The sequence below is a fragment of the Balaenoptera borealis genome, assembly GCF_965194805.1.
Source record: "Balaenoptera borealis genome assembly, chromosome: 3".
Lineage (NCBI taxonomy): Eukaryota > Metazoa > Chordata > Mammalia > Artiodactyla > Balaenopteridae > Balaenoptera > Balaenoptera borealis.
Window position 1 is genome coordinate 121,674,381 of NC_138866.1, and position 25,401 is coordinate 121,699,781.

At 59.1% G+C, this 25,401-nt stretch overlaps 1 protein-coding gene across 1 annotated transcript; it reads right to left on the bottom strand.

The window, feature by feature from the left end:
* Positions 1 to 784: 784 nt before the first annotated feature.
* On the bottom strand, positions 785 to 25,186 carry SEMA7A (semaphorin 7A (JohnMiltonHagen blood group)). Its single transcript, XM_082386769.1, has 14 exons — positions 24,981 to 25,186; positions 10,676 to 10,827; positions 10,120 to 10,161; positions 9,683 to 9,775; positions 9,384 to 9,468; positions 9,123 to 9,233; positions 8,326 to 8,465; positions 7,510 to 7,694; positions 6,475 to 6,583; positions 6,192 to 6,390; positions 3,430 to 3,557; positions 3,072 to 3,226; positions 2,811 to 2,872; positions 785 to 2,488 (listed from the first exon to the last, which is right to left on the bottom strand). The coding sequence occupies exons 1-14, from the start codon at positions 25,147 to 25,149 to the stop codon at positions 2,127 to 2,129; spliced, it is 1,992 nt and encodes a 663-aa protein (XP_082242895.1). The 5' UTR covers positions 25,150 to 25,186; the 3' UTR covers positions 785 to 2,126.
* Positions 25,187 to 25,401: the final 215 nt, after the last annotated feature.

Sequence of the window (25,401 nt, forward strand, 5' to 3'; positions counted from 1 at the left end):
AGAGCCTCAAGCTCCCCTCCCCACCTCCCACACCTACGTCAGGGCTCCTTTTCACACACCTTTTGGGATTCTAAATCTATTTGATTTGCTTTACCTTGGAGGGAGCTCAAGAGTTTCTAAGGCACAAATCCCACCTCAGCCCTGTCACTGCCCTGCGGGTTGAAAAGCCAAGCTCTGGGACTAGCACACAAAGCCTGCCCACTGGTCCCTCCTTGCTCTCCAGCTGTTCCCTCTGCACGCACACTGACCCCTGCCCTGCCTGCTGGCCCTACCTGGAATAAGGACCTCATCTCCACTCAGGCACCACCACCTCCCCTGCCCTCTAGCCTCCTGCCCACACACTTCCATCGCCACAGGTTTATCCCGCAGGGTCTTATTTGATCAGCTTTCCCTCCCAGAATGGACCCCTTGAAGGCAGGGAGGCCCAAGGCTGTTTCTAGCATGGCCAGGCCTACCAGGGGAAATGGTCACGGGGTGGAGGCTGGGAAGGGGGAAAGGCCCGCTCTTGAGGTGTGAGGAAAGGCGGGGTGCAGGAGCTGTCTGGGCTCCAGGGTCATTGCTTGGCAGGCAGAGCACTGCTCAGGAGCTGTGGGTTTAGATCCCACTCCTGCCTCTCACTAACTGGGAGCCCTGCTGTGTGTTTCCTTAGCTCTAAGGCTCTAAGCAGAGGGCCAGTGAGAGTGTGTGATGCTCACAGGGGCAGCAGGTGCCGAGTCTTGAACAGGAACCCCTTCACCCTCACCCCCTGACCAGAAGGGCTTTAAAGGCAAGCAGCAGACACAGGTAAATAAATAGCTTGTTTATTAGTAATATGTTACATTATTAAAGTGCATTGAGAAGAGATGCAGGGGCCGAAGCTGGAAGGCCACTAGCCCCAGGCCCTGCCCCAGGCTGGCTGGACACAGCCAGAGAAGGGCCCAGCTCTCTGCTGAAATTCATGGACAGGACTGGGGGCAGAGCCGCCCACCTGGAGAGCTTGGCCCAGGCTGTCCCTACAGGAATTCACAGTTTAGCCTAAGTTATAACATGTCCTGAGCTGAAGGTGGGAGGCTAGGAGCATGGAAGCACAGCCCCTGGGGAAGGGGGCTGAGGGGAGGGGAGGGGAGGGTGGCCCCCACCCCCCCGCCCCCCAACCCCCAATGCCAAGGGCAGAGTCCCAGAACCTCCCCCTGAGGACCTGGCTCCTCCTTCAAAATGAACACGGTGAACCTAGCGCTCTGTTTTCTCCTTCATTCTACCCTGTCTCCCTCATCCCACCCCCTCCCATAACCACCCCACATCAGGGGCTTGGACGACGTCCCCTTCAGACTGGGCTCCCAGGGCAGAGCCAGCTCATGCCACTCTCGCCAAACCCACGCCCATCCCTGGACTCTTATCCCATCCCCGGGAGCCGCAGACTGGGAGCCCCCCGCCCGTGACCCATCCCTTCCCCAGCCCCTCCCTCCCCACCCCAACCCAGCACGCAGTTTTGGTATTTCATACGGATGCAGTCAGAAGTAGCTATACATGAAATAAGCCTAACATAAAAATAGAGCTTTTTCCGTCCTTCCGTCCGGAAAGCAAACATCCTTCAATAAACATGCAAGGCAGCTGCCTAGTGAGACCCAGGGCTGGTGAGGGGGCCACAGAGGGCAGCCCTGGGCCTGCGGGAACACTAGCCACCCCCAGCCATGGCAGGAGGGAGGATGAGGGGGCAATTTGGGTATAGAGAGTCCAGAAGGACTCAGGCCTCAGCCCAAAGGTCCAGAGATGGGGTCCCAACTCCCCTTTTTAAACCCCAGTCTCTGGGCCACAGGCTCTTAGGCCAAGAGCATCACTGCATTTAGTCAGTTTGAGGAGGAGTTTTTGAAAAATAGTCTCCAAAAGATAAAGTCTTGGGTCAGCAAAGCCCCAGCTTCATAGTCGGAGCCTTCACTCTCTGGCCCACACCCCCCCGCTGCCCCACCGGGGCCCAGCAGCCGCCTGCGGCTGGCCATCTCCAGGCCTGGCGTCCCCCGTCGGGTTATGCAGTCCCCCTGGAAGAAGTGGTGGGCAAGGAGCTCCCGGGCCCAGCCGGTTCTGGGAGTGAGACTTTTCTAGTGCCTTGGGGCTGCAGAAGCCCGCAGCATGCCCAGCCCCAGGAGGCCCTAATGGACCAGCAGGCCGAGAGTAAGCGTGGGCAGGACACCCAGCCAGAGGGAGGCGGCCAGGGCGCGGGCGCGGCCCAGCAGGTGCGAGGTCACGGCGCCATCCTCGCGCAGTAGCTCCCAGTGCTGAGCCTCACGGAGGTAGGAACCCTCCTGGGCCTCGCAGTAGTAGTGGCCGTACTGGAGGTCCGTGAGGTTCTCGATGAACAGGATGCAGTTGGGGCTCTGGTGGCCGGGCTCACAGCTCTGCTCCACACTGTTCTCGTGGCGCCACGAGTAGGTGGCGTGGCGGGACTCCATGGGGCAGCTCAGGTAGTAGCGAGAGTTCTGGGCCAGGGAAACCTTCTGCAGTGGGGCTTGTTCTGGGGAGGGATGGGGAGACAGCCATGAGGAGGGGCTGAGGGCTCCCAGGGCAGGCTGTGTCCTCCCCCACTGATAGGTCGCCAAGGCCAAGGCTTCTAAATGAACGCGGGGAAACCAGCGCCCAGTCTCCTCTTGACTCTCCCCTGCTGCCCTCACCCCACTCCTCTCACAACCACCCCACACCGAGGGGGCTCCCTCCACAGGACTGTCCTGCCCCATCTGTCTGGAGCCCCCAGGACCAGACCAGGCCTCCCTCAGACAGGGCAATCGGGGCACGGCGGTACCACCCTAATGGGACGGGGGGAGGGCGAGGTCAGGTACCTGGCTTTGGGTTGGGGCACCCCTTGTGTGGCTCGGCTGGATTGATGGACTGCAGCACTGGCCTGGAGTTGGAAGGAGGAGAGAGGCTAAGCAGACAGGAGGCCACGGGCCTGGCCCCTTCCCTGTCCTCCTCCCCACCCAGCATCAGCAGTGGTGCCCACCCAGAGGAGGGTCTGGCCAGAAGGGCCGCCTCCTGTAGCCCACCAACCCCCACTGCTGTGTTCGCTCTCTCCTAGCGACAAGGGATCCCGGCCAACATACTCTGGGGAGCTGTAGATGGAGACGCAGCGGTCCTGGTTCCAGCCGCAGTAGGGGTCTCGGGCCATGAGGCAGCCATGGCAGCCCCCACTGTAGACCTCACACAGGTCCAGGGGCACCTGGCTCACCTCCCACTGGGAGTTCACATACAGTTTCCGCTGGAAAGAGAAAAGGACTGAGTCAGGTCAGGGCCCCCAGCCCAACTGAGTTCTCAGCCCCTAAGCTGTGGTCCAGCTGCCTGGCAGACCCTGGGGCCCAGAGACCCTGCAAAGGACATGCAAATCACACGCAGAGGAGCTCTGTCCTCACCTGGCCATCCCTGGGCAGCCCCACAGGGCAGGGGTTGCGGGGGGAGGCTCACCCGTTCAGCGTCCAGTGACATGGCCTGGATTGTGGCCGGACGGCGAAAGGGTTGGATCTCCAAGATGCTGAAGACAAGGCTGTGTTCCCGTTTCCCCGACTCCACCACCTTGTGGATGGTGCCCTTGTCTGTAGGTGAAAGGCAGAGGGTCAGCAGGCGGGAGTCCCACCACAGAGCCAGGCAGCCTCCCTCTGGGCTGAGCTGACCAGGAAAGATGCCGGTGGGGAGGGCTGGAAAGTCATGGCTCAGGCAAGGGTCATAGGACTGGGGTGGGATGGGGAGAGGACAGCATGACTGGGGAGGGTCTTAAGAGCCCAAAGGCATCGCAGGAAGTTTCCAAGGCTGGGCCAGGGAGGCCATCCCAGGAGGCCCTGGGCTCCCCAAGGCCACAGGGGAAGCTGGAGCATGGATAACAGAACCAGCAGTCCCACGTGCCCAAGCACTGCTAAGCCTCCAGCTACATGCATTAGCATTACTTCGTTTAATCCTCCACACTGCTGGGAGGGGGATATTATCATCCCCACTTCGAAGATAAGGAAGTGAGGCTCAGAAAGGCTAAGCAACTTGCTCAAGGTCACACAGCTGGTGACTGGAACCCAGAGGGGTCAGAACTCTACCCCTCAACTTCTTCTATAAACCCCTCTGCTTCCTGGACTCTTTGGGATTTGTTGTCTTTAAAATAAACTTTTTATTCTGAAATAATTTCAGATTTACAGAAAAGTTACAAAGATAGTACAAAGAGTTCCCGTATACCCTTCGCCCAGTTTCCCCTAATGTTTCCTCTCAGATAACTGTGATCTTTGTCACAGCTGAGCAGTTGTCACTGGTACATAATTATTAACTCGACTACAGACTTTACTGGGATTTCACGGGTTTTTCCACTAATGTCCTTCATCTGTTCCAGGATCCAATCCAGGATCCCACATTGCAAGTAGTCTTCGGGGATTTTTTAATTTTTATAAAATCTTAGATCTGAAAAGGACCTTAGGTTCAGCATAGGGGAACCCAAGGTCACATTCTAGGCTGCCTGCCTCAGAGGCCAGTGCTCTCTCCATTCACACTTGTCGGGGACTAACGGGCATCCTGTCCCCTGGGTCCTCCCAATCCCACCTCACAGGCTGTTCCAGTTTCTAGAATAGCCTACCTCCCTTTCGCTCCCTTCCCAATTTCCCAGGGTATCACTTGCCCCAAAAAAGCAGTCAGAAGATCAGATGATTGCCTGCCTAGGACCCTTCCTCTATGTGTCCGTGACCCCCCTCTGCAGGCTCTGGGATGTGGCCCCTTGCGCCTCTGGCCTGACAAGCTCCCAGCCCAGTCACTACCTTCATAAACACACTGCCCTTCACCTCCTCCACACAGCGTGGTGACAGCCTCCCATCGCTTCTCCCAGCCGTGAGAGCTTCCCATTCTCTGCAGAGGGCTCAGAAAGTTCTATTTCATATCTAGCCCCAATCCTTCCTGCTTCAGACTCCAGAATAGTATCTCTCTGATGGCCCTCAGGGAGAACAGAGACCAATGCCCTCATCACTCAAGTGCACTTGGCTCTCAGGTCTGCAGAAAGGGAGCCCACAGTTCCCCCAGCCCAGGCCCAGGCTGCCTTGTCCTGGTTCCTGCTCCCAGTCCCATATCATGTGACCCCCTCCTGCACCCGAGTGCTCTGTTGTCCCCGTGGCTGGCCACAACAGCTAGGCCAGCCGCTGCTGGAGCAGAGCAAGGACAGGGGCCAGTGGGTGGAGCCAGGATGAATGAAGGAGTGAAGAGGCGGATCTCAGGCCTCACAAACCAGACCTGTTAATGGGAAATTACTCTCCCCAAGACTCCCAGAAGCCAAAAAACCTATAAGGTCACCATGACCCTGAGAACACCCCAAGGTGAAGCAAGAGCAGGAAGTTACATGGGTCAGTGTGAACAATTAAGGGCAAAACCTGAGGCCTGGCCTATGTAAGCCCAGAGGTGCAGGCACCTGGGGGAGACAGTCTTCCTGATGGCACCACCACCCAGTCTTAAGGAAGGCCTTAAGCACTCCCGTCCCCCAACGCTGATCTCCACGCCCGCTCCCAGAGCTATCTCTGCCCACAGCCTGGGACAAGGAAGTTGTTATAAAGCCAGCACAGGGCTGGCTCCTCCATGGCCAGTGACTTTCTGGGATGCAGGCGCCTCTTTCAGAACATTCCACTCAGCTGCCGGGGTCAGCTAGACCCTGATCCCCAAGGGGAGCCCCTCTAGGGAAGAGGAGGTGCTCCGGCAGTCCTCTGCAAGACCTGCAAAGACCCTGCCATGTGGAAGTCCTTCCTCACATCTCACTAAATTCTTTGCATTCCACATCAAAAGTTTCCGCTCATCTGCATAATTCCAAAGACAGGGAGAGGGTCCAGTTTCCTCGCTCTGCCTGGCAGAGGCCCACAGGACACCCTGGACCAGGTCCTTCCTCCTGACTTCCACATCTTTTCCTACCATCTTCAGGAGTCAGACAGCTGGACCAAAGCTATACCCAGCTTTGCTCAGACTTACAACATTTCTGCCTCTGAATCCTGGCACCTTCTAGCCTATGATGCCTTTCCCTCTCCCCTCTGCCCCACCTCCTCTGGGAAGCTCTCACTGCCTGACTCTTCCACAGCCACACATATTAACTCCTGACAGCTCTTAGTACTCAGTTCTCCCAACCAGATGTTAACTACATTATTCTTTATACCCATTTTTACAAAGCAGACCAGGGGCGAGGCGGGGGGTGCTGGAGGGGTTGGTCCCGGGTAGCCCCTCACCTGTGGTTAGGTAAAGCACATGGAAGGTCTCCCCGTTGCTGGCGTGCATGCGCTGGACAACCACTTTCTGGTAGTGGTACTTAGAGTGGAACAGTGGCGTCTTCAGAGGCCCCACGGGCTCCACCCTCTGCACCACCTCAGGGTGACTGTCGGCCACCTGGAAGGTCTCTGTGGGTATCGGCTGCCGGTCTGGGAGGCACTGGGCAAGGAGAACAGGTCCAGATCAGTGGGGTGGCTGGGCGATGGGGTCGGGGCCTGGGCCATGGTGGGTGTCACCGCTCACCTTGCCAGGCCGTGGGTTGGGAAGGTCTGAGTAGTAGCCCTTGAGTGAGGAAGTGCGGAAGACCTTGTCAATGTCACCGAGGGAGTACACGCAGACGGCAGAGTAGTTCCTGGGGGACACACAGGCCACCTCAGTGGGATGCCCAGGACCCACCCACCTCCACTCACCCAGGCGAGCCCAGCACCAAATGGGGTACAACTGCAGCCTTCCGACCAAGCTCCCTGGCCTTTGAGCTCCATGAGGGCAGGGACTATCCTGGGGGCCAAGGCCAGTGCCAGAGTATTACCAAATACCATTGAAGGAAGGAGGGAGGGAGGACGGGAAGAGGGAGGGAGGGAAGTGCAACCTAATTTCTTTATGTTGCAATGTAAAACCACAACCTGTATTCTGTCACAGAATCACTGAGTTCAGAGGCCAACCCCAGGGCAGGAGAAATCCCAACACGTGCATCCTTGGAATGCTGATGCCCAAGGAGGCCAGACCTCCATTCCCTTCCCAGACTGCTGGGTCCATGCACACACGAGCCCCAGAGCAGGGTCTTGGCTTCCCTACCCTGCCACCCACCTCTCCCCACACACACCTGACACTTTTGCCTGCCTTGTTTTCAATCAATGAGAGTGATTAAGAGGTGTGAATTATCAGGCGCAGGCAGTGCCTGAGCGGGTGTGATAGCACCCGGCACCCGGCACCCGGCACCCGGCACCCAGCACCCCGGAGGCCGCAGCAGCCTTTTCCCAGGGCCCAGCACCCGCTCTGAGTACACAGCTGGCAGGCACACAGGCACAGGTGCAGCCATGAGCATGCATATGGCGCATGCGCACACACCCATGTGTACAGACTCACAAACACACCAGCACACACATCCCCCTGAGCACTGTGTGTCCGCCCACCCCAGGACCAGCAACAGCCTTGTCCCTTGAGCCGGGGTCCCTGCTCTTGCCACACCAGCCATCCCTTGGGCAGGGCTCAAACCCTCTGATCCCCACTGGACACTTAACTAATGCCAGCCCCAGCACCAGGACAAGGGCCACTCACCAGGGGTTGGAGAAAACGCCATAGACCCTAGTGTCCCTCCACTGGCCATTAGGGTCAGGGAGCAGGAAGACATCCTGCAGCCTGTTGAAGTTCTTGTTGCTGGTGGCGTCACTGCACACCAGCATGGCTTTCAGGAAGGTGTTCCACTTGGAGACCGACAGTGAACTCTCGCCACCCTGGTCCCCCTGGAAGGGTGGAGGGGAGAGGAGGCCCCTCAGCACCTGCCTGGGCTGCCCCACACACCCGGGGCACCTGCTGCCGGGAATGCCAGCACCCAGGCTTCTGAGGAGGAAGGGAGGCCCTGAAAGGGGTCGGGACCTGCGAGGGGACGAGGCTGAGGTACCCCACCACTCAGGCCAGGTTCTTGGGCCAGGCTCCAGGAGGCAGGCCTGGCTGACCCAGGGCACAGGGCTCACAGTGGAGACCTGCAGGGTGCGGGTACCAGGCCCCCACAGAGCACACCGGCTCAGACGCACGTCTGCCCACTCTCACACGTTCACGCTCACACACACGACACAGACCTGCACAACCCAGCACCTCCACACAGGGGAAACACACACACGTCAATGCACTCTCATTCTCACGCACACGCTCACGCACACTCTCCACGAATACACACATTTGCACACTATCACACATGCACGTGAGCCCAACCATCTTTACCCACTCACAGGTGCAGGGACCCTCCTGTGCACGCACACTTCCTCCCACAATCCCATACAGACTCGCTTGCACATTTGCACACAGGCAGTCACACACTCACTCGCTCCTGTTTAGGCACAGACACACACTCTTGCCCACTCAGCACTTGCTCACCCTGCACAGCTGGGCCACTCGGGACACGTTGAGAGGGGCCTCGGGATTCTTGTCAGGGTTGTCCTCTCGGAAGAAGTAGTAGATCTTGTCATCGTAGGCCTGGTCTTGGTGCACAATGGTGGCCTTGATGAACTGCGGGTCTACCGGGGACAGAAGTGAAAGGGTGTGAGGTGGGGAGCCTCTCAGAGGACCCACCCACACCCTGCCCACCCCCTGAGTCTGCACAAACAAACCCGACTCAAATCACACCTGGAATAAACTTCAGAAAAACAGGTCCAACACCCCAAGGGGCCTGAGACTCTGCACTCCCACCCCACACCTGTTTTGACCTCTCTTACAAAGATGTCATTGGCCCAGGAGCAATGACTTCAGGCCTAGGGACTGGGGGGAGAGCCCCAGGGGCCCCTATGTCACTCTGCCTAATTGGCAGAGCCCTAACGAGGAGGGAGTGGGTGTTGCCCCCGCGTGAGCTCAGCAGAGGGATACGCTGTGGCACCCGGGGACTCCACACTGGGTCTGGGGTTTCCTCTGATTTGTTCCCAGAGGGTGTTGGGCCCATCCTGCCTCCACATCTTTCTCTCTGCTCTTCCCCTGCTCCCTGCCAGGCCAACCTCCTCAGCTCTGTCTTCACAGGGCTGTACCAAGCTCCCGCTTTCCTGACTGGCCTGTGGCCCTAGCGGCCCTAGGGGAGCCTCCCCATAAACATGAGGATCCCACCTGCCGCCCTGAGCATTCACACCGCCTCATCCAGCCCAGCCCAGCCCAGCCCAGCCCAGCCCAGCTGGAGCCTGACTCACTTTGCATGACAGTATCACTGGTGTACAGCTCAATCTCACCCTTGATACGGCGGAACCGAGGGATCTTCCCATTGTATTCCTGCTTCCGGATGGTGGAGTACACCTCAGAGCCTGGGCACAGTGGGAGGGGCACGGGTAAGGGCACACAGGCCCTGGAAGTCCCTCCCCCGGGCCTGGGTCACCAGGCACAGAGCTGACCACCCTCCCCCAGCCCAGGGCAGCAGCCCTCTGGGAAGCCTCCTGCGCCAGCCACAGCCCTACCGTCAAACAGAACCAGGGAGTTCTCATCCGGGCTGAAGGGGGCATAGCCTCTCCTCTCACCAAGCAACTCTGCAGTGTCATTCACCTGGGGGAGACCAAGGGGGTCAGACTGCCATGTGACCCCACGGTCACTGCCTCCCATGGGTGCCAGCTGCCCAGCCAGGGTCCCCCTCCTCCCAGGAACTCTGTACAAGGTGAGGCCAGCCCCAGAGTCCCCCCACCTCCTTCCCACCATGGGGAGCAGAAGCCCACCCAGACAAGTGTGAGCTGACCAGGCGCACGGGGAGGGGCCTTCTCACCAGGGTCCAGCAGCTGGGGCGCCGGGCATTGGTGCCGCAGACCAGCAGCCCCTCACCCTGCTTCTCCAGGAGCGTGATGTAGTTCTCACAGCCCTGCTCGGGAGAAGGGGAAGGAGAGAGGTTGGTTGGTGGGAGGCCCTGGCAGGCCTAGCACTGGGACCCTCGGTCTTGGGGAAGAAGGCATCAGAAGTCTGAGCACAGAAGGCAGCCTCTAAGGAGGGCCCAGAGCGGGTGCAGCTGACTCCAACCCCTCCAAGAACAGAGGAAGGGCCTCAGGGAAGGAGTGTCTCCTCCTCAGACTGGGAACCCTGGGGCAGGGCTACTTCTCTCCTCCCAGACTGGGGCTCCCAAGACAGGGCCAGGCCTCCTTCCTCAGACTCTCAGGAACCTCTCGAAGGGGCCCAGCCTCCCCTCTGCACTCCCTCTCCCCCACTCACCTGCTTGTCCCGGCAGGACCCCTTCGTGGAGCCAATGTTCACCTGGGGGGAACAGGGGGAGCATCAGTCCACTCTGCCAGGGGCCAGATGCCCCCGTAAGTGCTTTCCATGCATCCTCAGGATAGGCTCATTTGACAGATGAGTAACTAGGGCTCTGAGAGGAGTGATTTACCCAACATCACACAGGCTGCTCAGCCTGATACCCGGAGCCAAAGCCCAGAGCTCACGAGCCAGCCCAGAGATCTCAGAAGACAGCGGCCATGGGGTTCTGGAGCCCAGCTTCCCGCTAGGCCTCCGCAGTCAGCGCTACCCGCCCAGCCAGGCGTGTTAGCTCCGCGCTTCTCTCCACACTGCCCCAACACCCACGCCAGTTGGGACCACCCTCAGGGAGCCTCCCCCAGGGACCATTTATGGGATATAATAGGGGGTTGACCAGTTCTGGAAGAAATGCCAGTTCCCCCGGATTCCCTGAGGCTCCTCTCCAAGGCCAGAGGGGAGATAAGAAAATGGGGAAGGGGGAAGAGAAAAGGGGGTCGGGAGAGGGGTCCAGGCTCACTGTGCGCATGGAGGCATTCCTGTCCTTGGAGAAGTCGAAGACATAGACCTTGCTGCGTCCACCCACCCACACGGAGGAGCTGCCCGGCTCGTGGAAAAGCACCGTGTGCGGCTCGGCCGGGCCAAAGTCCACATGGTCCTGCCCTGCATGGCCTAAGGAAGAGACAATTGGCAGAAACGTTGAGGCTGGACCCTGGGCTGGAAGATCCTGGCCCGCCCCCCACATGCATACCGGCATCCCCCAAGCAACTAGTGCTTGGATCTGGCTAGGGCGACGCCTGGACTCAGAGCCGTGAGCGGGAGAAGACAGGGGTCCTCTGGCGGCGTCCAGCAACCAGATGTCCTCACCCCAAAGTCATGACCCCTACCCTACAATATGTGTGACCTCAGAGTGGGGGCAGAACTTAGGGACCCCTGGGGAGAACAGACCCCCCCCCACCACCACCACACACACACACACACACACACACACACACACACACACACACACACACACACACACACACTGCTGTTCCTAAGGGGCTGGGCTTGGGCAGGAGGGACCAGGGCCCCCAATTCTGCTCTGAGGCTCTCTGCTATCTAGGCCAGAGCAAGCAGCCACCTCCACCCCCTGCAGGTAGCAAGGCCTCTAAGAACCCCACGTACAGTTCAGGTTCCCAGGAATCACTTTGCTCAGAACCCTATACCCTCCTTCAGGAAGCCCTCTCTGACCCTTCCCAGCCCACTCCATCCCCTTAGTGAGCAGGTCAGTATAGATCAGAGCTGGAAAGGAATCTTACTGTCCACTCTCTCCCATTTTACAGATGGAAAAACAAAGGTCCAGAGAGGGGCAGCCCAAGCTCACATGGTCAGTAGCAGGCCAGGAACCAGAGCTCCTGCCCCCAAGCTGGACTCTGCATCCTGGCCTGCCCTGGCCTGGTTTCACAGAGATCCCAGCTCACCCCGGGGGGAAAGATCAGCCCTCCCTCCCCAGCAACTCTGGGACAGGGGGCCCTTCACAGAGCACAGCCTGGGCCTTTAAGTAGAAGGGCTGACCGGGACAATTTTGCCCAAAAAAGAAACTGTCTGCAGCCACTGCCTCCGGGGAGAAGATGTCTCATCTCCGGTGACATTGCTGAGGTTGTCCTGGTTGCAGGGCTAAATTACAGGAATGGGACAGCCTGTGGCTGTGCCCCCAGCAATCAGCCATCTTCCTACCTCGGACCAGCCTGGGTCCTCAGCCTGACCACTGTTTACTCAGCTGCAGCAAACTCAGGGGCAGCCAACTTAGCAGTGCCATCCCAGCAGGACACCCTCCAAGCCCAGAGAGAACAGAATTGCCATGTCCTTGAGTTTGCCCCCAATTCCCCTTGGTGCCACTTGAGCCATTCCTACTGATGCTGCATTCAGCAGGGACGAAGAGCACTACCTACCATGCGACCCCCACCTTCATTCCCTTTCCTTAAGATACATCCCCGCATGGCCAGGTCATCCCTGCAAGTGGGCTATTCTTACTCTCCATCTCAGCTGTGGCCCAGCTCACTGTACAGAGGCAGAAACTGAGGGCCTTCAGGGATACTCTAGCCCAAGGTCACACTAGGAGGCAGGAGAGACTGGCTCATCCAGACTGAGTAATGGTTCTCAGGTACGTTCAGGGAGATGCCAGCACCGCAGGCCACAGAGAAGTGCTGAGCTCACTGCCCTCGGGTTCACCTGGGTCTCCTCCGGTGCTCCGCAAATAGCCTGACAGCTTAGGATGTCAGGCCTCCCAGGACCCCAAGTCTGCGCAAGGTGGGAGCTGAGAGCCCACTTCCTGCTGGGTGGTAGGGGTGTGGTGCTGGCCAAGGCTCGGGCAGGGCTGGCAGGTCTCAGGCCCCAGGCTCCCCCTCCCCACCAGCTGGGATAAAATTAGAGTGCTGGGGACAGACACAAGGCCTTCCTGACTCAGCTCCATGGCTCCAGCTCCCCTTTCACCCGCAGCCTGAGCAGCGGCCACTGTCCCCACAGCCTAGCCCGGAATCTAGACAGTCTGTAGCCCCAGCTCCCCACCTACTCCCCCAGACAGCCAGGCGGCTGGGAAAAGCTATATGTCTGTGTCTGAAGATGTTGGGCTGGGGCCTGAGATCTGAAGCCCTCCAGAGGCCACAGGGGAGGAGCCCCACGGCTCAGGTCATGCTGGCCACCTCCAAACAGTCACCTCGGCTCACATCAAGGCCACAACCCCAGGCCTCAGAAGAGGGGCCTGCACAGCCAATGCACAGCTCTAGTGGTGGAGAAAGGGGTACATGAAGGGGCCCTGAGGGAGCCCTTGTCTGGGGTCACCGGGCCGTCAAAGTGAGGAGGAGATGCAGTCCTGCCCTGGGAAGTCTAGTCTGATGGGAGAGACTCAGCCTGGCCCCGGAGAGCAAGGCCTGAGGGGGAGGCCCGGCCCTACCGTGGAATCCAGTTGGAGGGGTGAAACAGCCACACCAAAGCAAGCCTCCGTACCACTCAAGCAAAACTGTGTTGGTACAGACTCCAGAGCTGCTCACAAAGTATTGCTGAGAACACAAAGGGAGGGTGAGGGCTGCCTGCTGCCAGGTGCAGCATGGGGGGCTGCCCGACCAGGACAGTCCTGCACAGCTCTGCAAGTTTGAGCCCTGTTCCCCTCAAATCCTGGCTGTGGCTGCCAGGGTCAGGATTTGGAGGGAGGAAGGGACTGCTCACCTCATTTTGCAGAAGAACAAACAGGAGCCCAGGAGCATTGCCTCCCTCGACCCCAAAGAACCTGCCCCTCCCGGCTCTGTGCCTGGTGATGTGCGTGGGGGAGATGGCACCAGCTCGGCCCCAGGACAAGGCCTTGGCCCGTTCTCTACCCCAGCCCCAGCCCGGCTCCCGTACTGCCTCAGGCCCTCAAAGGGCCTGATTGTGCAGGGGAAGTGTCAGAGCGGCAGCAGCTCAATGAATACATGAAAGGAAGCTTTGTTCAGGTCACAGGAGCCCGGGGCTGGGGGCTCAGGGGCAGGAGGGCTGCCTGGAAGTGAAGGCAGAACCAAGCCTTCGCGGCCAGGATCTGTGGCCCCTTGGCACCAAGAGGGGAGGTGGTGGCATTCAAGGCTCCACCCACGCAGAGGCTGAGCAAGGCTGGGGGCTGCTCCTAAAGAGGCCCAGCCAAGGGAGCAAGTGCCGCATCCCTAAATGCGTCTTTTTGCTTCCTTAGGAATCCAAAAGGATGGGGAAGGCGGACCAAAGCAAGATGGGTCAGAAACAGGCAGGAAGAGAATTCTGGGCAGTGGAAACAGCCTGAGCAATGGTGGGGAAGCTGGGGAAGCTGACCGTACAGTGGGTACAGAGACCTAATGAGAGAAGAATCAGGAAGGCAGGCTGAAGCCCCGAGTGTGATGGGGGAAGGGAGCTGCAGCGGCCCAAGGATACACCAACCCACTGCCTGTCAGTCTGCGGAGCTGCCCTCTCCTATCTATGAGCAGGGCCAGGATCCAGAAAGCCTCCTCTCCTCCAGCATCACCCCCCAGGTCCCCCTGCCTGACCAGCCCCCTCTGCTTCCCATCCTGGATGTCTAAAAGGAGCACCGTCTGGCACCGTGTCTCCCCCCTCACTCCCCGGCCTGACGCATTAGTGGCTGACTAAGTGGGAGCTAAAAGCTCCCAGAATAACCAGGGGTTCAGGCAGGGGAGGGGGCTAGGGACACATGGGGTGGGCATGGCCCCAGGGGCGGGCCAGGCACAAGCTTCCACCCCACCCCCATGTGATTCTGAGCCAATCCTGGCTCCTTCTGGACCAAGAAAGGGCACAATCAGGCTGCCCCGTACCCAGCTAGACTCCATGGCCCCCGAAGCCCCCCACCTTCCTCACAGTGGCAGGACCAACAAGGCCCAGCCCCAGGCCCGCCAGAAATGAGGGTCAAGAAGATGGCTGGGTGTGAGGGGCTGTCCTCCCCTATCACAGGCCCCCAGCCAGGCCATCCATGGGGCTCTGATCCTGTTGGAACGAATCAGACCTTCCTCTCGTGCCCCCCACCCTCCCAGCACAATCCCAGCAACCGACTGGCTGGGACAAGTGTGAACTTCTGTGGAGTGGGTTTTCCTAAAGCAGGCCTGCCTGGTGGGGCATCATTCCTCCTCATCCACTCTGGGTGCTGTCCCCATCTGGTCCCCGCCAACCCCATATCCTCATTACTTGTGAAAGAGGGCTGCTCATGGGGAGGGTGGAGTGGTGGCTAGGATGGGGGGCAGTGTCGTCATCTGTGAAGGGAGCAACAAGGGACGGGCCCCATAGTCTGCTCTGGGCAGGGACAGCCTTCCAAGCTGACCCAGTGACCTGACGGGCCTTGAATGCTAACCTCAAGGAGCCCTTTTTTTTTTTTTTACATCTTTATTGGAGTATAATTGCTTTACAATGGTGTGTTAGTTTCTGCTTTATAACAAGGTGAATCAGTTATACATATACATATGTTCCCATATCTCTTCCCTCTTGCGTCTCCCTCCCTCCCACCCTCCCTACCCCACCCCTCTAGGTGGTCACAAAGCACCGAGCTGATCTCCCTGTGCTATGCGGCTGCTTCCCACTAGCTATCTATTTTACATTTGGTAGTGTATATATGTCCATGACACTCTCTTACCCTGTCACCTCTCACCCCACCCCCTCCCCATATCCTCAAGTCCATTCTCTAGTAGGTCTGTGTCTTTATTCCCGTCGTGCCACTAGGTTCTTCATGACCTTTTTTTTTTTCCTTAGATTCCATATATATGTGTTAGTATACTGTATTTGTTTTTCTCTGGTGAGGCGGGCTCTGAGAAGGGCAGGAATGCGGTGCCCAGCAGGGAGTGCCTGAGTCAGGCAGCCAGGGAGGCCCGGGCATGGGGCAGGAGCCAGGCCAGCCTCAGACTGGAGGCCCAACCACATCAGGCAGGAGTCTCCTCCCACAGTCGTGCCCCACCTGAATCACCAGTGCCCCCTCACAGCCTCGCCAGAGGAAGAAGAGGGAAGGCCCGTGCGGGGCCCCAGGAATTAGCCTGCAGCCTCGCCACCCTTTGGAACCCCACAGGTCAAGGTGGAAGGGAAGGGAATAGTCACTAAGCTGAGGGAGGCACGGAGGCCAGAGAGACCGTGCCCCTGGCCCAAGGCACAGAACAAGGGAGACAGGGGAGTTCCCTGGTAGCCTGGTGGTTAGGATTCCAGGCTTTCACTGCCGTGGCCCGGGTTCAATCCCTGGTCGGGGAACTGAGATCCTGCAAGCCACACGGTGCAGCCAAAAAAAAAAGAACAAGGGGGACAGAAGCTGAGCGAGGCAGCAGCTCAGGCAGGGTTTCTGGTGCCCATCACCCGGCTCCAGACCAGGACCACAGCCGGGACTTCCCTGAGAGCCTCCTGATCTTCAAAAAGCTGTACATCACCTTCTCTCTACTTCCCTGTGTCATCTCCTGCTCTCCACCCTATGCTTTCTTGCAGGCCAGGGGATAAGTCACTGACCTGATAACTGAAGGGAATCAACCACCCACCAATCTTCCAGGTAGGACTCTGATCTCCAGGAGCCTTTAGCAATCAAAGCCTTAAACTCAAAGGAATGACTAAGTGTGGAACTCTGCGTGTGTCAGATCGGTGGACGGAAACCTTTCACTGGAGGCGGGGGGGGGGGGGGGGGCAAAGGAACAAATGTTTCATCGATGTTGCCTCTCGCAGTACGGCCAGGCATGAGGGCACGAGCAGCCGCTCCTCATATCCAGAAGCCCAGTTTCCGGGGTGGCACGGGCCTGTGCTAAGGAAGGGCTGTGCTTGCTGTTGGGGTGCTGGCGACACTCAGCAGGGCAAGGCTCCAGACACAGCTGCCTGACGGGCAGAGCCGGTGTGCTGGGGCAGGTGGCGGGTCCTTGAGGTGGTACTTAGCTCATGGGGGTGTGGGAGGTGTGTCTCTCTTTATCAGCCATGGGAACAGTGAGCTGTGCGCTGGGCTGAGGGGGAGCATCTTCCCGCCCAGCAAGGTCAGCCGTGGGTGGGAGGGGAGCATATCTCAGGTGTGGGCTCAGCCCTGGTTCTAAAAAGCTTTGTGCTCCCTCTCTCAGCCAAGTGGCTGGTTGGCTGTGACTGTGACCAAGAGCTGGGCTTTCCTGAGTTTAGCTTCCTCCTCTGTGGACTGGAGGGGCTAAGGTCTAGGTTTTATGACCCACCATGACTCTTGGAACAAAACAATCAGGGTTAAGTTCGGGGGCGTTTGGGGAAAGCGTGGGGTTGTGAGTACTGGATAAGTCAGAGGCGGCTTCTTAAAGATGGAGGCAGCAGAAGAAACCATATCCTCATTGGCTTCCACCAACTAGCTCACCAAATCCCCCAACCACCCCGTAAAGAAGGCAGGACAGCATCTGCATGCCCATTTTATAGACAGGAAAACTAAGGGCCTTCAACGCCAGCAAGGGCTGTGTGCTCTCTGCACTGCGCCACTGTGCTCAAAGGACCAGAAGGCTTGGCTGGTGGGGAGACCAGCTGGGGCAAAGGCTTGTGGGTAAGAAGCAGTGTGGAGAGAAAGCTGAGTGTGTCCTGGGGGCGGGGCCGAGCTGAAACAGATTTGGGGGCTCAGGGAGGGAAGGCTGGCACAGAGGCCCAGCCAGAGAGGGGAGGAGGCTCCAAGCCCAGGGAAGGCAGGAAGCCACGTCCGGATTCTGCCCATTCTTCAGCTCAGCAGGTTCCAAAAGCCCTAGAGTGAGGCAGAAGTCAGCGGGTGGATCCTTCAAAGGAAAGGATGGGCAGAGGTGCAGGGCTTGCCCTTGTGCCCAGAGCCAGGGCAGGAGTCAGGGAGAGGGCAGAGGAGGGCTAAACCACCCCAAGTAGAAGGACGCAGGCAGGACAGGAAGACTGTTGAGAAACAGAAGGTTCCTTAGCTCAGCCTTAGCCTGGGCCAGTGGGGAAGGAGGGAGGGGTCAGAGAGCAAGGGCAGTCAGCCAACATAGGCAGTTAGGGAGAGCTAGCAGGGGCCGGGCTGCCAGGGCTGCATTTCAGCAGAAATCAGAGATGCCAAAGGAGGAGGATGATACTGACAACGATGATATCCCCACCCCCACCCCGACCTAACCGTTCCATAGCATTTACTATGTGCCGGGCACTTCTCTGAGTGTCAGGTGTATTAACTCGTTCAATCATCACTGAACTCTTATAAGGTGGCTTCTCTTATTATGCCCATTTTACAGATGAGGGCAGCCGGACACAGAGAAGTTGAGTAACTTGCCCAAGATCACACAGCTAAGTGGTGGTGTGGAGGTTGACACTCAGGCAGACTGACTCTGGAATCTGTGTTTATAACACTGTGCTCCATAGATGAGCCCTTGGAAGCTTCTAGGCCAGCCTCTCCCATACAAATGAGGAGACTGAGGCCCAGAGAGGGTGGAGGCTGGTCAGAGGCTGCTTGGCCAATGAATGCCTGACCTTCATCCACGATGCCCGAAAGACAGTGTGTGTAAGTAAGCGTGGGTGTGCAGGCCTGAGGCGGGGAGGGGACTAGGGATCTGGGGGTGTAGTGCGGCACTGAGTGCTGACCAGCGTACAAGTATCCCATGGTGTCTGCCCAGAATAGAAGTGCTGTGCAATCTGGGGCAGGCTATAGAGAAGGGAGGATATGGTGAGACCCTTCTTTACTATCCGACCAGCCAGGTTCCCACCCAACCTGCACTGGCAAAAAACACTCGCTTCTACCCCCCTGGCTCCTCAGCTCAAGAACCCACCATGGGTCCCAACTGCCTGTCCCAGCAGGGCCCGACTCCTCTACCTGGCAGTCAAGGCCCACCCGTCTCTGCTCATCTCTGCCATGGCTGAGTCCCGCTTCTACCCTTTTGCTTGTGCTTTCCCTTCCCCTGACTGCCCTTTCCCCTTCTCTCTAGGCACGTGGCCTTACCTGTCCTTGAAGATCTAGCCTCAATCCCCCTGGCTTCACGGAGTGTTCCAGACTGCTCCAGCCCTCACAGCTCCGTCCTCCCTCTGACCTTGTGCTATACACCATCTGGCACACACTATCTTCTCTCAGATCACACAGTTTTGGTGGAATTTCACCTGGATTGTGGGATCCTGAAGGTGAAGGCCAGCCCTCCTCCTACTCCATGGTCCCTGGGCCAAGCCACGGCCAGGACTGGGCAAGTGGGGGCAGCTCAGAGCGTAAGGAGGAGCAGGCCTGGGGTAGGCCAAACCCCCGTGTCAGACGCGGAGACACCTTAGAACAGGTTCCTGGGCCACTGTTAGGGTGCCGAGCTTACCACAGTGACCTTCCTCCCTCACCAGCCTGGCCCAGAGCCCTGGGCCCAGAAGACAAAGAACACGAGCAGCAACTTGTGCCGCGTTCTGCCCCACCCCACGTCCCTGCCTCTCCCTCTAGCCTGGCTCTGCCCCCCTCCCCAGGAAGTCCTCCCCGGTGGCACCGCCCCACACTGACCCTTCTGCTCTCACTTCCTGTCACAATCCTTGGCTGCGCGAAGCTCCTGACCTCCCCACGTGCCCTCTCTCGTCACAGGCAGCAGGCCCACCTCTCTAGGCACCAGCATGCGCCCCAAGGGCAAACCCAGGGCTTCTCCTCTTCCCTCCCCCAGAGGAGCTGAACACAGACCTAGGCACGGGGCAGGGACTGGCTGCCCTCCATCGTGAGGGCTGCCCCCAGGGGTGTGTTGGCTCAGAGCCCCAGCCCCTGATTGGAAGAAGGGGGTGCAGGAGGCACGACAGTATCAGCCTAATCCCAGGCTGCTGTGACGGTTAAACCCAGATTAGCCCAGGCCATGACACAGATCAACCTGCCCCCGAGACCTGAGGCCCAGCCGCCCCGAGGAAAAGACCAGAAGAGTGCATGGAGCTGGCCCACATTTAAGGTCCTGAAGGGAGGACGGTCATGGCTGCTGGGGCTCCCGGGAGCAGACAGCACCGGGGCAGGGAGAGTCAGGGCTCAGCTGAACTGGCTGAGGAGGAAATGGGCTCGGGGAGCCATAAGCCTGGGGACAGAGCATGAAGACAGACAGACAAGTGGAGGGAGGCCAAAAGCTAAGGCCAGGACAGGCTCGGGCAGAAGACATAGCCTGGTCCCAGCTCTGCCTGTCTCACTGGGTGATGTTGGGCCAGTCCTTGTCATCTCAGAGCTCAGTTTCCCCATCTGTGGAATGTTGGCCCAGCTGATCTCTGACATTTGTTTTCTGACATCAGGCTGTGTGAGTTACAGTCATCCAACAAGGTTCCTTGGAGGAAGTGAGATAGAACTGGCAGAAAGGAGGAGGAGGGTGAGTTGGGTACATGGAGGGATGACCGGTAGGGCAACGACCTGCAGGGCAATGGCCTTGGGGCAGGAAAGCATGGGGAGCTGGGGAATGGTGAGGGAAGAACTGTAGATCAGGTGGGCTGTGTGCTCCAGCTGGCATGCTCAGCACAGTGACCCAGAGGGACGCAAGGGCCTCGAGGAGGCCAGGGCACAGTCCTGAAGACACAGCAGGGCCCAGGCCAAGGTGGGGCTGGGGGTGGAATAAGAGGCTTGGAGGCTGATTAGACCATAGGGGGCAAGAAAGAGATGGATCAAACGGTCCCTCACTGCCTGGGCTGGCTAGGGAAGGGAGAAGTCCATGTTCTCTGATGGGGTTGCCAAACAAGGGGCCACAGTCCCTGCTCTAGGAGGACCCCTTCCTCCCCCCTACCTCCCCCCAACCCCGCCCCCGCAAGAGAGGAAGGGCAGCCAGGCCTTGCCAAAAAAGGAAACCGAGAAAAGGGGAAGCTTTCTGGCCCCAGAGCTGTCAACCAGAGCAGGGGAAGCGTGGTCAGTCTCTTGTGACATAGCTAGACAGCCCTGCAGTGGTTGAAATGGGACTGGGGGTGGAGGGTAGGACATCAGGTGAGGGCTGAGCTGTCAACTCCAAAGCCACCCACTCCTACCACTGCCCCCTGTAGGCTGCTGCGCCCCACCCCCTAGGCTGAGCCTCAGCTTCCCACCTGCACATTAGGGGCCCTGGCCTGGCCCTCCTCCAAGAAGAGTGTCCAGCTCTCCCTGCTTCTCCCAAGTGCCCAGCCTGGGTAGTGAACCACCCTTGCTGAGGTGAAGGTTCCTGGAAGGGGAAGCTAGGCAGAGGAAGGCCATCTGCCCCTCCCACACCGGCAGGGCCCGGCTGATGCTGGGGGAGCTCCTCACCCCATGGAGAGTCTCTGCTGAGGACTGGGCCTCCTCACCTGGAGAACTCCTGTGGTCAGGAGTCAGGCGGAAAGCCCTGGTGTCCCTGGACCCAGCCCCAGATTTCCATCAGGGAGCTGTGACACTGGGGAGGTCTTCCCTGCCTGCCATGGTCCTTCCTTCCTACTGCTGCGCTGGCTGTGGAAGGTCAGGTGGCATAGCTCAGATATTCCTTCCTGTATGAAACCCTCCTGGAGCCCCCAGGCCCAGGCTGACTCAATGTCTCCCTCTTGGGGACCCCCACACACCACCTTTCCTCTCCTTGGTCCTAGTTGCAAGTTCTGGGGTCTGAAATCCTGTCACACCAGGGTACTTCCTCCTGTCCCTCTCCTCCCCAAGCTGGCTCCTATTCCTCTTGCCATCCTGACTTATCACCTCTTCCAGGAAGCCTTCTCTGACTGTGCAGACTGGGTTAGGTACCTCCTAGACCCCCACAGCTGCCTCTGTTACAGGCCCTGACACATTTCACTGTAACTGCAGGTTGACCTGCCTGTCTGTCTCCCCATCTACACGGAGAAGCCTAGGGACACATCTAGTTTCTCATCTCCGGTTCCCCAAGCCCAGGACCAGCACAAGGTTGGCCCCAGCAAATGATAAATGTCAAAAATGCTGAATTACTATGCCCACCCTTGAGGTCACAATCCGAATGAGCCATTTCCTCCAACTGATCAATCAGCCTTCGCTTATAAGAGAAAAAGAAAGGCAAGAACATGAAACTAAAAGATTTCCCCGACTTCCCAGCTTTCAATTACTCCTCACTGCTAGGGTTTGAACAGACCACTGCAGCCTCCACCTACTCCAGAGAGGCAAGGGATTAGTGCTCTGATAAGTATAAGCTCCTCCCTGTACCTGCTTTGGAAATTTGAGGAAACTGAGGCTCAGGAAAAGGCAAGCACTTGCCCAGAGTCACACAGAAAATCAGCAGAGCTGGGTCCAGAACCAGGCTTCCAACTTCCCATCTCTTTCCTCCACACCGTGGTCATCTTGGGCCTGTGCCAGCATCTACCTCACCCCAGCCTGCTCTTAGAATCTTCACTATTCAGGACAGAGGGGCCACAGAGCTTGGCAGGAAACTCCTGGTGACATCACCAAGCATCTCTCCCATCTCTCCCAGCTTAGAAACCCCCCTCCTCCTGGGAACTGCTCCCCCACCCTGCCACCCTGTGCTGCAGGGGGAGTTCACCTTGAAGGTGATGAATACATCTAAGCTCCCAAGGGGGCAAGGATTTCCACTGGAAATGGTGATGCTTGGAGAGTCCCAGCTGTGACCTCATCCCCTAGAGGAGGTGACAGCAACCCCCTGCCCTGGGGATCGGCCCCATAATGGCTCTCCCAGCAGCCACCAAGTCATCAATAACGTCCTGTTGTTTAACTGGACAAGGGTGAGGCCAGAACCAGCTGGATAAGTGGAGACTGGGCTCTGTTTCTTGCTGTGGACAAGCTGGCTCACCTCTGACCTTGGAGGTCAGGGCCTTCCCGGGCTTCTCCATCTCCTCCAACCAGGGATGGAATGGGAGAGGGGTATACAGCTTACACAAGCATGCCAACCTCCTGCCCTTACCTGCAAACCACTCCCCTCCAGTCCCTGCTGCAGGGAGGTCAGGCCCACAAAGTCACATCCTTGACTGACCCATGTGTCAGTGACAGCCCTGGGGGGACAACCTCCAGAGCCCTGGCAGGCTCTGAGGGTCAGAAACAGGTACAGAGCTCAAGGGTACCTGGCAGGTCAGTACTAGCACATCCCTCTCTCTGTCCAGAGCTGCTCTGGGCCAGGCCTTCATCAGGCTAGAGAGGCATCAACCTCCCTGAGAAGGGCAGGCTGGGACCCTCCCAGAACTCTCTTATCTAATCTTTCCCTAGATCTTATAGGTCCAAGCAGCAGAAAATAAATGATGGAGACGATCCCTCCATACCCATTCCAGTCCCCACACCTGTCCTGTCTTATAACTAAAAGCCCTGTCTAGGCCTCATGGAGAAGCAGCTCCAGAACCACCATTATCCTTGATCTAGTCGTTCCTGGAGGCCACCATCCCCATTCCCTCAACCCACTGGTATACAGGGACCTAGGCCTACAGCAAGGGTCCTCTTCTCACCCTACTCCTTCGTTTGCCCCGCCCAAGCCCATTCCTGTCCGACTGCCATGTGTCACTCCACAGGAACTAGGAGGCAGCTGTCAGCTAGGCATACCATTACCAGCTGGTGGTCCTGGGGGACAGGTGGATGGCAGGGTCTGTCTGGCCAGTAGGGTGCCTGGCACTGGTGAAGAAGACCACAGACTGCCCTTGGACAAGATAGGTGAGGGGCTGGCACACCCCAGTGGGGGTCAATAGTGCATTACCAAACAGAAGGCATGGCCAGTGTGACTACAATAGTGAACTGTGTGCAGGGGAGACAGCACTTTGGAAAGTGGGTAAGAGGACAGAAAGCAGTTTTAAATAGCCTCAGGGTGGGGACTAAGTGCCCTGAGATGGGGAGGCAGCATTAGGTGCTAAGAGGTGGGTGTGCATTAAGTATGTGTGTGGAAGGGTATCTTGGGAAGACAGGGGATGTGGACAAGCAGAGCCCAATGCAAAGGTTTGGCGCAGAGGGAGATTCCAGAACACTCAGATGTGGCCATTCATCCGCTTCAGAGTGCACAAATGCCGTGCTGCCCAAGACGGCTAAGGGAACTGAGGCAAGGCAAAGGTGCTGGGAAGGCAGAGGAAGCTCAGACTGGAGCTGATATGACTGAGGGGTGTGTAGGTGTCCACCATGAGTAGATAGATGGCCAGAGGTCCAGATGCCCTGCTCCACTTCCACCAGGAATACCTCTGGCTGGGTAGCAGAGCTGGCCCCCAGAGTACCCTCTTCATGGCCAAAAAATTGCCTAAATCTTTCTCCACTTCCTAACCCAGAACAAGCACTGGTCCTGTGCCAGATCAGAGCCCCCTGACTGCACTGTGAGCTCACACAATGCAGAGTGACCTTGGGCAAGTCACATTCCCTCCACTGCAGCCGCAGTTCGGGCCACTCGCTTTTTGAGCGGTTATTTTTTTTTTTTCCTCTCTCTGCTAAGAATACCTGCCCCAGATAATGCTCAGGCTCCGGCAATCCCTGCAAACCGCCTCAGGCATCAAAGGGCTCCCGGAGGGGCCAGACCCCCCCACCCCCCACTGCAAGGCCACCACCACCACAGGGGGGCCCAGCGCCGCCAAATTTGGGGACAGAGCCCAGTCAGCCTGGAGGTGGGGAAGCATATGTATGCATTGCAGGGGAGGGGAGCTCAGCCCCTCGCGGCAGAAAAACCTCAAAACCCACCCAGCAGGCTTTCTGACCCATCGTACAGTGGTCTAAACTGAGGCGCCCCTGGGGGAGACTCCGGTCCCCCAAGTTCACATAACCACCAGGGCCTAAAAGCTGCAGCCCTTCCCCAGATCCTCTGCCTGGGGGTCCCAATGGCCGCGCCCCACCCAACGGGCACTGCCCCCCACGCTGGCGCCGATTCCTGGTGACAACTGCCACGTGCGGACAAGGAGGGAGCGGCCTGTCCCGGCACTGCAGAGGCAGCGCCCCGGTGCCTGAAGCCTCCGCACCGCACCACGTCCCGGCTCACCACCGGGTGCCCACCCCCTTTACCCGGTCTGCGCTCGGGGCCGGGGCGGGGGCGGGGGGCAGGCAGCGGGGTCTTTGTTCCCGCAGCCGGAGCGCGGCGGCGGCGGCGGCAAAGGGTCCGCGCCCCCCTTGCCGGCCCAGCCTGCGCCCCGCGCGACAGCGGAGCCCGCAGCTCAGGAAGAGAGGAGCTGGGTGGGGGTCCCGGCGGGAGAAAGGATCCCGCACAGAGGCCCCGCCGCTGGAGGACCAGGAGCGCCTCGGGGCGGAGAGAGGGGCCCTCTCCCTCCCCCCTGCGCCCGGGCGCTGCGGCTCCCGGCTGCGGGCGGACTTGGAGTGACTTAGCCGGGTCTCCAGCCCCCGCGGCTCTCTCGCCGCAGCGTTACAGCCCGCTCCAGTGCAGCAGCGCGCACATTCACACACTCACCCAGACCCACACGCTACCCGCGGGGACAGCCCAGGACCCGCAGAGCCGCGCGCACGCACTCCCTCCGGTGCCGCACACTCCGCACCCGCGCCGCGCGGCATCGGATCCCGCGCCCCGCCGCTCGCGCGGCGCCACTACCTTTCCAGACAGCGGAGATGCGGGGTCCGTTCTTCGGGTGGCCTTGGGAGGCGGCGGCCGTCCAGAGCAGCAGCAGCAGCCGCAGCGGGAGCCCGGACCGAGCCAGCGGAGTGGGAACGCGGGCGCGCGGGGCGCCGAGGGAGGCGCATCCGGGCGGAGGCGGTGTCATCCCGAGGCCCGGGAGCGACAGCGGAGAGCAGCAGAGACTGAGCCAGCGCCCGACAGCAGGCAGAATCAAGCGCGAGGAGGCGGAGTCAAACGCCTGACCCCACTCCGCCCCTCCCCCGCCCCTCCCCCGCCCCTCCCCCGCCCCTCGCAGCCTTTCTCGCCTCCCGGCTGGCCAACGGGGGCGCAGTGACCGCCGCCCGGGGAACCTTCACCACCTCTTCCTGGGCAACTCCACGGGGAGAACCCGGGTGGG